Genomic DNA, 12,370 nt, shown 5'->3' with positions numbered 1-12,370 from the left:
ACTTCACGCTCCTTGGGTAGGAGTTCATTAATATTTTGGGTTGTGGTTTTTTTTTTTTCTTTTTCTGCCTCCTCTTACAGTTGTGGAAATCCAGCATAGCAAGTATTTCTCTAGGTGTCTGTTCAAATGCTTGACAGAACCTGAGAAATAGGCTGCGTCTCGCGGGGGGAGTGGGGGTGGTGTTTCTCTTCAGCATAAACTGTTTTCAGCATAAACTGTTTTCAGACACTGAAGCTTTGTCGGATGTTTACGGAACCTGACCTGGATGAACTTTTATTGTGTAGACTTAGAGCTGTAAGCTTTCCGGCAGCGTTTCTAGGCATAGATGAGATTGTTCTATGTACCGGTGTGGTGTAAAAACACTATGAAACTTCTGTATAGCCTTGTGTTATGACTGTTTTTTGTGTATTTATTTTTCTGTCATGAGGGAATTAGCTCTCCAACAAGTGTATTCCCATTAATGATGTTCTTCTAGAGAAATACGTTTGTGAGCTACCTTTGTAGGTTATATTTAATGAAAAGGCTCCCCTGTTGCAGGTAGCTTTCAGTGTGTGTTTTGCTGCTGCATGTAGTGATGGGTGGACAGGGTGGTGCTGATGGGATAGCCCCACCTTCTGGTTAATCCTTCAATGAAATCGTACTTGTGACCCAAGAATTCTTCTGGAAATTATACCTCATGATATGCATAGTGAGTGCAAGTGCAAGTCTGTGTTGGAATATCTTTTTATTTTGGGGGCTGGGGCGTGGCAAGATAATCTCCTGTTCTGAAGACCTTCCTATTTAAGGTCAAGATAATTTTATCACATATCTCTATTTCAGCAGAAGAAATTTTTATTGTTAGTTTCTGATGTCTCAATGCACTACTGTGATATTTTTTTTTTTTAATGCCAACATAATTTAAGGGAAGTACTTTTTTTTTTTTTTGAAAGCTTCATAAAAATAAGTTTCTCCTTTTTTTTTTTCCAAAAAGGGAGGAAAGGATCCCAAACCAAGGAGTAGTCTTGGTGTGTGAAGTGATACCTGATCTATGTTTGTGCGAATTGATACCTGATCTCAGGCTTAGCTTTCAGTTCAGGTTTTGGAGATGGCAGTGCTCCTACTTAAGTTTTCATATTCAAGAAATTCACAAATTGTCTTCCAAATGGAAGCTTCTGAACTTGAAAAATATTCAGTTGTCTTGGTAGTAGATGGTAACACACAATCAGCTGATTTATATTAGTTAGCTTACTGCTGCTGGGAGCAACTTCCCTGAAATTATGTGTGAGAAGCTAGAGAGGAAAAGCTGGGGAGAAAGCTCTCTGAAGTCCTCTTGGCTTACAGGAGGAGCTTGCTATTTCACCTCATGTTTAGGTTTTAGTCTAGGGAAGACATTCAGCTTGTCACTCAACAACTTGTCAGCAATGTATCTTATGATTAGAGACTTCACAGTCTTTAAAATTCATGGTGATACTCTGCTGGACATATCTGGGAACCACCTGTTTTTTGGCTCTCAATATGTTAGTTGAAACTTCTCCTTGAATTCCAGCGTCCGCGAGCTGCTTGCTCTTAGGAGATTGCTCCTGTGATACGAATTGCTAATGTCTGAAAGAGCTGAAGGCTGCTCAGGTCACCCTGGCCCTGGTATATAACTGCAGTAGTTGAAGTGTTTAAACTCCTTAACCAACTTAGAGGGGAAGTCAGGTTTCTTGGAGTGAGCGTGAGAGTGCTGAACAAGGCAGGTGCTTGGATGAGTGCTTAGGAGGGATTTGTAATGGCAGTGTATCTCAGGGTATGTTTTCAAGCCCTGCCACTATCCAGAGCTTAACTGTCCAATATCCTGTGCTAAGCATCAAGAAGATTATGAACTGTTCAGTGTGTGCCCTGGATACATGGACGATTCAGCGTGGTTTACATTTGGAAATACAGTTTTGTAACAGTTAAACATAAGAAAGACTGGAAGTGGGGGGGAGGAGAGGAGCACCCAAACATCCTTCCTTTCTTTTGCAACAGCTGCAGAGATGAAAGTCCTGAAACTGTCATCCTAAAAGCTTAGTACATTAAAAGGCACATAAAAATTTTCACTACATCTTTAAAAAACCTTGCAATTTATGAGAAGCAGGATGTCTGGGGTTTTGTGTACTGAAGGTAGATAATACTGTTTTAATTGCTTCCAGTGTAATTCATAAGCTAAATGGTACAAACCAAGGTTTTGAAAGTGAGAATAGTTGCTGAGAGTTTATGGATTGTGAGATGATTGTGTTTCTGTGTACTAATGAGGTTGAAGGCCTGGAAGTATATTTGAGTAGATAAAGCTGCAACATGGAGCCACAGATTTTTTTTTTTTTTTCTTTTCTGTTTTTCTTCTGGATTAAAACCAGGCTTGAGAGTTTGCTTTAACTCAGCTGGTGAACTAGCAAGTTTAGATGTTTGGGTTGATTTCTTTACAGATTGACCTTGGCCATCAAGACAGTGTAAGCCAAAGGAGCAGTCACTGGGTTAGGTGCTGGGAAGCACCTCTGACTTTTAGCACTGTGTCAATGAAGCATTTCCAAGAGCGCGGAAAAGTTACTGGGTTTCCAGTTCTTGGTCAGTTTTTGGTGTGGGGAAATGCTCAGTTTCTGCTATGATTGTCCTTTCCCTCCTGGCTATTTTTATTGCCACCCTCTCTCTCCCTGTGCCATTCACCTTCTACCTGATGAAGGGGTTATGCTAGCTGGGTAAGAAGTAGCTGACTTTTGCAGTGTTCCTGTCAACTTAAATCATGCAAGCTTTGAATGTGATACTCTCTGAGCCTGGTAATGTCAAGTTTTTCATGTCTTGGGGAGTAACCTTATGCTTGCCGTGCTGGTAACTTTCCAGGAGCTTCTTTCCAGGCAAGAAATGAAGTACAGTTTTCTTATTTTGCTCTTTTCCTGATAAATGCTTTCCCCTGCCCCCCACTGGAGTCACTATTAGGCATTTGCAGCTTTTTTGGCTACATGTATCAGACTTTGTTTTTACAGCTAAGTGGACTGGTGATAATCGGCTGCATGACATAGTTGGCAAGCTGCTGTACGGGGCTTTGGTGCTTCAGCCTTCTGTGAAGCTTTATGTATGTCATTTTGAATGTCTGATTATGTACTGCAGTTTATCTAGTCACATCAAAAAGTCAACACTTTGCTGTAAGGGAGCAATGGGTAAACTAATCATCTGACTTTTTTGTTTCCTACTATAAATATTTATAGCAAAGGGTACAAGGAAAAGGCAGTAGCTGATTTTCAGAAGTATTTTTTCTTTGACTAGTAAAGGTTGTTAGCCTTTTCATTTTACTTTGAATTTGAAAATTAGACTGTTCCACCAAAAACTTCAGATTATTTTTTTTTTCTGCTTAGAGGAGTTGGTTAGCTTTAGTCATTAGACAAAGGTGTGTTTTCCTGCCATTTCTACATGAAGTCTTACAATTATATCTGGAAGAAAAGTATCTCTAGTTTTTCTAGTATCTTGAACAAACTTTTTCTCATGGCAGGAATACTTCTAATGTACCCTTAGGTACATTATCATTTTTTGATGATGCTAAAAGCTTTTGGTACTGCTGCATATTAAAGTATTAGGAAGACATTAGTGTGTACTCAAAGCCATTCTGTCCTAATTTACAATTTAATTTAAGAGACAGCTTGTCCTGAAAATTGTCTCTCTCTGGGCTATTGACTAGGACTTTAATATGAGACTTCCACAAAGTAAGATTGGGAATGGGGTGCAAGTCTATGTTTTTGTTTCCCAGTGCTTGTAGAAGGTTCAGGAACTGGGCTAGGAATAGGCAACTTCAGAAAACAGATTTTCACTGTCACGCTAGTTATAAAGCTTTATGTATATGGGTTCTGTTTACTAGATTGTGGTTGAGTACAGTGTAGGATTTACCAACTTGAAACTTAGTTGTGAAGCTTGAAGGATTTCCCCAGGTTTTCAGTCACTAGAGTTTAAAGTTGGATTATAGATAACCAAAACCTTTATGTATTGTACTGTGGATTGAACTTTCAGGATATGAAGCAGTTTGTACAAGTAACTGTGGCACCTCAAAACAGTCTGTGAGAGTTTTAATCTAACATCAGGTCTCATGTTTTTACTAAGGAAATTGTTCACATCCAGTAACTTTGCTAGTTTGTATGGCTTTAAAATAGAAGTGTTTTCTGTCAAAAAACCAATTTTTCAAAAAAATACTTGTGGAAGTTGTCACTTGGGGTACTGAATTGGGAAACAATATGTCATGTGTGAATGAGTAAATGATTAAATGGCCAGAGGGTTATTTAAAGTGTAATTTCTAAGCCCTTTGCAAAGGGACGGTCCTCCTTATGGCACAAGAAGATGAGACGGTGGAGGCAGCACCACTGTATTAATAGCAGTGGCTAGTTCTTACTGCTCCCAGAGGAGGAGCACTGTGCTGTCCTGGTGAATGTTTCTTGTGTAATCTCAAGTAACATACTGCAGTTTTCCATATTGTGCAGGGATGCTGCACAATAATACTGCAGGATTTCCATATTCTGCCATATTTAGGATGCTGGTTATCACGGTGTTGACCTGCTCTCTACAAGCATGCTGGGTAGTTTGCTTTCTGGTACTGAGACGGTGGCTCTTGCTGCCACGTGTTGCTGCTCATCCTAAATTTTGAACACAGGGCCTATTCCTACAAGTGTAAATTTACTTAGGTAAATAGTCTGTTCCTGTAAACAATTTACTTCTGTGTTTAAGAAAGTTAAACTGCAAGTAGTATTTTGCAATTAAGATTGCCTAGAGCACAAAGAAGGCAGTGGTCTTTTTGTATAGTTGTGTTTAAACAGATTTTTCAGTGTCTTGAAAAAGAATATTTTGGCCAATGAACAACTACTGAGACTTCAGGGTATGTGAAATGACATACTGGTAAAGGCCAGTTTGCTTCCAGTTTAATCTGCAGTGGGACTGGGGGGGACCCACATGTACTTCTGTGAGAAGTAGAGCGTCTTTTGGAAGCATACCCCAGAATGCAATCACCTGATCTAGTGGAGGGTTTTGATTTAGCTTTTTTTCTGCCTAGCATTTATGAAACTTTAAATCATTACATGTTTTCTCAGTTCATACCTAGGGTTTCTCTATTTCATTTTTTAATTAATTGCTTTTTGACACAATTCTGCCCTCTGAACTTTTGTATCCCTTCCTTTTTCGCATACTAGTGTTTTTTTTTTATACTGTAGCATTTACAAAGATTTTGCTCAGTTACTTGCTTCCACTATCTGATAAATAAGTACTGACTTACTTGCTGTGCACTTGTTCATGGTTGCTTTTTTTAACCTTTCAAATCAATAACTCCATGATGAGCGTAAGTGAAGTTTGAGCTCTGGCTTTGAAAATACTTTGGGATGTGCCTAGCTTTGAATGCAAAGCAAACCATGGAAATATAGATAGATGAACAATCTTACAGGTTTTGCGGACTTATTATGCTAGATATACACAGTAAAACTGAAGCGCTGTTTTGTCTCTTCATGAATATGATTTGATATGTGGTTTTTACAACCCATTTATGATAATAAAATACCTTATTTTAATGTATAGTGAACAGACTCCAAAAATAGGCCTTTCTTTCTATATGAAGTATATTAAGAAAATGAGTTTCTGGAAAATAAAGACACAGAAAATAGAATATACTGCACATAGAACAGATTTAATAGTTTCAATAAACTGTGCATATCCATACATGGTTTTGATTTTTCTAGTTGCGTTTGGTGAAAAGAATTGTCAACTTTGGAATGTAGTTACAAAGTCCCTAGTATTAACCAGCGTAAATTTCAGAGGTCTCTGGCTTTTTTAAGGAGTTTATTTTCAGTTGGTTTTGTTTTGTTTTGTTTTTTTTGTGAGTGGCTTTCTTTGGTTTTGTTTTTTTTTGGGGGGGGGTTAAGAAAAGAAAATATAAAGATACTTCAGCTTGTTTAATTACACTTACCCTTTCAAGACAGGCATGTTCCATGTTAAAGTATTTTGGTCAATTCAAGCATGTGAATTCTGTTTATGTAAACTCAGAATGTCTTCCAGCTTTAGTAGCAGACAGATTATCTTTGTTTCCCCTAGAGAGAGAGTTCTAATAGCAGGATTTTAACATGAAACCTGGGTTTTTTTCAGCCTCCATGGTCTCAAGAGGTAGGCTTCCTCTGGCGTGCTCTGTCCACGTTGCTTCTGAGCATGTCTCTTTTTGTAGCAGAGTCATTTTGCCCTGTCTGACTAGTACTCCTGCCTTTGCTTACCATTAGCTTGCCAGATACTGGTAGATTTGTCTTCCATGGCAGTTGTTTGAAAACGTACTTTTTGGCCAGATTTTCCATTGCAAGAAAACGGGCTTGATGACAAGACAGTCTGGTATAATTTCCAAATATAGATATTATATATTTTAGATGTATATATAAAAAACTTCCAGTTTCAGTGAAAAAGAAAAAAGGAAGGAAAAAAGGCAACCATGAAAGCAGAGCTGCTGTTGGTTAAAATAAAAATTTTGAGCCTCAGATATGAGGTTACTGTGTGTTTAACATGAGAATTTCTTTCAGATGTGATGTTATCAAAATGACAATGAAAGTGCTCAGCACTGACATTGTAATGTTGACTATGCATTTTTTCTTATAAGTCAGAGTAAGGATTGAAGTTTGGTTTTGTGTCTGCCTTCTTTACCGTCCACTAGTGATTAATGGGAGATAAAAGGGAAAATAATTTACAGTGAATACACTTAACTGCAGGTTCTGGTGCAGTTGAGCCATGCATTACTGTACTGAGTTTAGTTTGATTTCTTCAGTTTTATTTAAGGATGACAATTCAGACCATGTAGAAATTCCACCTGGATGGCTTGCAATAAATAAGGGATATACTCACTTTCCCCTGAAATACATGCATCAGTTTAATTACCAGAATCTTAAAGAAGGTGCAAGAAGAGCTATGTGACAGTGCATACAAAGGATTTGGTTAGTAGCATTTACTTTTTTTTTAATTCCCTCTTTCCATTATTAGGTAGATGATGGAGAGTAAATCTGATGATTAGGTGGCTTTCTATTGTGGTATGAAGCTCCTGATATTTGTGTGAAAATGAAAAAGGATTCCTCTAAGAGAGAAGACAAGCAAGGGAAGTGGGATAGGCACTGGCCTGATTTTAGTGAAGGGAATTTTTATTTATTTGCTTATTTTTTGAAACAGATGGCATTTTAGGTTTCTCTTCCCCCAAAGCAATGGATTTAGGATCACGAAAGTAAAAGAATGCCTAAAATGGGAATGAGACACTCCTTTCTGGAAGAATCAGGAGCCAGTTTTGACTGTGCATCAGATACAGATAGGTGAGATCAAGGAAAAAAGAGGGCTTTGTTAGGTGTCCTAGTGAGGAGTTTGGACAGGAAATACCACGAGTACTCAATGTGTGATCTTCAGGGGTTGCAGTAAGGAAGGAAACCTCAAACCTGGGAGTTGGCAAAGCAAAGCTCAAATCTAGGAGTTTTTCCATCCACATGAGAAGAACTGGGGCTAAGGCTTTTTACAAAAGAGGATAGCAACATCTGGGTTCTGTGACCCTGGTCATAATCCCTTTACGTTTTCTTGCAGAAGCCCTGAGGTCCAGTCACCTGTGGTAGCACAGTGGTGTTAGTTTGGAGCGTTAAGAGTACCAGAATTACTAATTCCCCTTTTCACACTCCCATGCAGGTCGCTACCTAACTTGTGTCAGTAAAATTTCCTCTGAATCTTGTTACAAGGTCTGACCAGAATTATTGCTGGCTTGGAGAGGCTGAGCATCTTGGTGTTCTTCTAATGCAGATAAATCAACTTAGTATTCGGGAAGACGATGTCCTCACAAGTCCTCTGTAGTCTAACAGGCACTTCCAGTGATGCCTAATAGACACGCCTGAATGTGAGGTCTGAATGAAATGGTGCCGGTTTGTTTCTTTAGCCGTTGTTTTGAGCAAAAGAAAATAGCATTATGATAGTGCTTGCCATTTTGTGCAGTAGCTTTGCGGTTAGAGTATTTATCCAAGAAGTAGGAGTCTGGGTTCCGTGTTACTCTGTTACATTTCAGCACATGCCAAAACTTACATGAAAGGTAAATACTGGGGAGGTTATCCTCTGCCCTTTTGCATGAGCTTTGCCAGTGCGTGGCAAAGTTTCATAGGGCTGAAAAGGTGGATCAGCAGAGAAGGTGAGTCAGTGGCTCGGTGACAAAGAATTCACCTGGGAGGGAGGAAAATACATGTCACATAAGGCATGTCTTTGCTTTTCTGAGGAGAAGGGAAAAGGTGAAAATTATATAAAACTTCTTGCAGTCCATTTAATTTATTTTAGTGTTGGTAGCATTATTACAGTGAGTGCAGCTTTCTGATTGGGAACTTTACCTGTCTGGAGAAATTTCCTATGAAGAAGCTGCCAGTTTCCCCTGTGCAGGTGGGAAGATGGAGGGGATAATGTTCCACAGACAATGTGAAAAGGCAGAGGGAGACTGCACAGAATCCAGCGTATATCAACTTGAAGTTTAACTAGTCAACACTCCCTGCTCTCCTCTGTTCCCCTCCAATTTGAGGCTTTTTTTTTAAATTGTTGTTGTTGGTCTTTTAAAGGCAGAAGAACTGATGCTAATTTACCCTCTTCTCTGCTACCACTGGCAAGCAGGTGGCATTAAATGTGTTTAAAAAGTATGTTTAAATTGAGACTCATGCACCTTCTTGCCTTTACCTTTCTATCAGTCCTTTATTCGAAATAAGCATAATATTAAAAGCTTTTAAAATAGTTTGGAAGTGGCTTTTTTCCATCACCTAGTAAAATGTTAAAGAGAGATTTCGTTACTTTAGTATGCATAAATGTTCGACCACAACTCTATGGATTATTGATGTATGCATTTCTATCTCTTTTCTTTTTCTACCTGCTCCTTCTCACTGTTTTTTTGCAGAGGTTCTTGTGCTTTTTCTTATCTGCTTGTCTTTTCACCTTCACCTGGAACATTTGCACATTAGTGCTTACCAAAATTGTGGTGAATTTAGAGCAAAACAAGTTAAGACCTTGCAGTTCAAGATAGTTCAGCTTTGTAGCTGTCTCCACTTGTACAGCAGTTCAGTACACTATAATGTGTAGACACTGTTGGCACTGGGAGACTGTTCATCATCTGTCTGACAGCAGGTTAATGCTGCAAGCAAAACGGCACTTAGCTACTTGAATTCAAGAACCTAATATTTTCCCCCCAGTAAGACCTGCAACCTGGTTCGAATGATCCAGACCTTATTATTTGTGACATTGTCATCATTGTGGTGGACACAGCTATTCTCTTGTAACTATTTATTTTCTTTAAAGGAAGTCAAGATAGTTTACACTTGAAGGGTACTTGGACAAATCTAGGACACCTGTTAACTTGAGTCAAGCTGGAATTCTTGTGAAAAGCTGAGCATTTGCTTCCTGGCTGCTGGGAAAAAAATTTGCTTTCAGGTAAGTCTGGAAATAAGCTTGCTTCATACTTCATCTGCTTTAGGCTTTTAGCAATAGCAGAGTGGAATTTACCAGTAGTAAAAACCTGATTATTATATGTGCTGAACAACAAGGATTTTTGAGAAGTCTAACAAATTTCTCTTTGGGGGGGCTGTGTGTATGTGCTTGACTGAATTTCTTGCCTGCATTTCCCAAGAGAACAAGTGCTTTATGTTCTTCATTCTCACCACCCATATCTTTGAACATCCTTTTTCCCTTTACTCTGTCTTCTACCTTAGAACTAACCACTGTGCCCTTTGAGGATGCTGTGGGTTTTTTTTTTTCACAGTGGGAGTATTTGCCATTCACATTAGATCTCAAATGGAAGTACTGAGGTTCAGTTAATGGTCCTGTAGGCTGCAACCTTAATTGCTTGGAGGCACTGTTTGAGGAAGCAGTGTACCCTGAGGACACTATGTCCTTAGAAGGATAGGAAAATTGAGTCCTTAGCACGGAATGGTTTCTGTCCAAGAAATGTATTCAGGTCTTGCTTAAATAAGAACACCAAACACTCCCATGTTTCTCACTGTGCCTCTAGTCCTAGTTATCCTATAGATACATGAATTGGCAGTCAGAAATAGGTATATTGTGGCATCTCACAATGTTGTCAAGTAAGTTTAAAGAAGTGTATTTACTGGCTTCAGCAGAAGCTTTGTTCGATAAAATGCTGTCATGGACGTGAAAATATTGTCTGTTAAGTAACTGATACAAGTTTCTCTTTTATTATAATCAGACTCTCTGGGCTTGATAGGACTGAATTATAATGCAGAACCATACTCCATACTTACATTGCAATAGTTTATTTTAAAAGCTGGATGAAATGGATTGAAGAGGGAAGAGCTTGTGATAGTGCGGGGAAATGCAATCAATGCAAATTGACTTATTTAACATTTCTAGTGTAGAGACATCCAATATTGTGGTAGCATTTAATCATTAAAGAACAAAAGATGTTGATAACTTGTAGTTGTTTAATATCTTCCAGGTTATCAGAGATGGTGATTTGAAGAATCAGGTTTCCGATATGAACAAAGTAAAAACATCAGCTGAAAAAAGGTAAATTTAAAACTACAGTGACTTCTCAACATCAAGGTATTCGAGATTTGTGAAAAAACAGTCTTTATCTTAGTAATAAGATAAATAAAATATACATTATGGGTCCCTAGTGAGAATGTGTAAGTTGATGTCCCTGACTGAGGGAGTCGGTATTGTTTAGCATAAAGTAGCTTCACATTTAATAAATAACTTTTCAAATTTAAAAATTTCAGATAGTGTTAGACATGTTCAAATATAAAATATACATTAAATTTCATTGAAACAATTATCAATTAATTTAATAATTTCATACAAATATTGGCAAAACTTAAAATTATTTCTACTGAAGGAATTAAAGGACAGGTTTATAATACTGTATAAGAAGCCATGAATTTGTCATAAAATGTATATCATTCTCCAGCAATCCTGCAATCCAACACGCAGCTAGGACAAACAAGAGTGAGATTACAGAATATTTCAAGAGTTGGAAAGTTGTGTGTGTTGTTTTCATGATAACTTGTTTTAGCAAATATTTGAAAAAGTTATGAGATTATTTATGGAAGGCAACATGTCTGTTAAACATCAGGAAACTATTGAAAGGCTTTCAGTCTTACTCTTTTCTTAAGCTAGCACAGGTTAAACCACCTCGTTAAATCAAACCATCTCATCAGATTTAAAAAAAAATATAAAGGTGGCAAAATAGGGAATTTTGGCTTTAGTCTTAATTCTCTGAAATACTGATCATTTTCTAAATGAGTGGATGAATTTGCATGAAGGACATGCTCTACTGTGGATTAATTTTTATATCTTGGGATGGATTTAAAATTTGAATTTAAATGCTTGCATGTAGAATCATCTTTGCTTTTGCTGACTTTAACAGTGGAACAGCTTGATATCAGAGACTGGTTCTTCCTGTTTGTGTGAGAGATGGATCAAAAGAAATAGTAAAGAAACTATTATGTTTTCTACTTAACACTATATTAGTTCCTTAGGCATTGTGATAAGCAAAGACAAATTCTCCATCAGCAATGGGTATTCTTGGAAATACTACTAATTATAATACATAAAGTATACCATCACAAAGAGTATTAGATTTTTGCAAAGTGGCTACTTAAGTGCTTTTTATTCTTCTTTAGTTATTGAGTTAAAATGAAAGTTTCCATCCCTGCCATTCAAAACAGTTGTTCCCTAAGTCATGAATAAACTATGGTGAATTTATTGTACAGAGATAGCTGGGAACTAATCAGAAGTATCAGCTCTCTAAAGATTATTTGATAACTGTGAAGGTGGTTGAGAAAAAAAAAATTGGAAGTGGTTTGCATTGGAATAAAATTAAAACAAACTCATGAGAAGCCTGCCTACTTTAAAATAGTTTTTTAAAGAGTCACTTTAACATGCTGAAACACAGAAGACCTGTTTGCTGTGGGGGAAGAAGACACTCCCAGACACTGATACATCAGTGTGCTGGCTGACGACAAACAGCAGTTTCAGAGGAAGTAGGTACAGTTGGGAAACTGAGGGTTTCTGAGGACTTTCTTCATTTGACTATTATCTTTTGGAAGGCTTCTTGCAAGATGAATAGCCAAAAACCATTCTAAGATAACTGAATTTTTATAAGCTGCCATGGCAGCCATTAGAGTTATCTTTCTCATCATGAGCAGACACTTATAAAGGTGTAATTATGTGTTTTAGCATTTACGTAGCGAAAGTACTGTACAGTGAGTAATGGAGAGTTGTGAGTCTAGCACTTCTTCATAATCAGAGTAAGAATGCTTAAACCTTTTGGGAGTTGGTGGGACTGGAAGAAGCACCCCTGCAGTGAGGGAACTTTCTTTGAGAAGGTGTTTTCTTATTGAGGGAGTTCTCTTTCAAACGT

The 12,370-nt window shown here is 37.8% G+C and overlaps 1 protein-coding gene across 1 annotated transcript in view; it reads left to right on the top strand.

Annotated features, from left to right (window-relative positions):
- The first annotated feature begins 9,302 nt into the window (after window positions 1-9,302).
- Window positions 9,303-12,370, top strand: part of AGTPBP1 (ATP/GTP binding protein 1) — a 59,007-nt gene continuing 55,939 nt past the window's right edge. The window contains exons 1-2 of the mRNA XM_009328122.1: window positions 9,303-9,423; window positions 10,445-10,515. Coding sequence (XP_009326397.1) covers window positions 10,484-10,515 — 32 coding nt within the window. The 5' untranslated portion in view covers window positions 9,303-9,423; window positions 10,445-10,483. The remainder of the gene's footprint in view (window positions 9,424-10,444; window positions 10,516-12,370) is intronic.

This window comes from Pygoscelis adeliae, unplaced genomic scaffold, assembly GCF_000699105.1.
Source record: "Pygoscelis adeliae isolate BGI_AS28 unplaced genomic scaffold, ASM69910v1 Scaffold45, whole genome shotgun sequence".
Taxonomy (NCBI): Eukaryota; Metazoa; Chordata; class Aves; order Sphenisciformes; family Spheniscidae; genus Pygoscelis; species Pygoscelis adeliae.
Note: the sequence above shows the minus strand (reverse complement) of the source record. Positions and strands in the feature narration are given on the sequence as shown.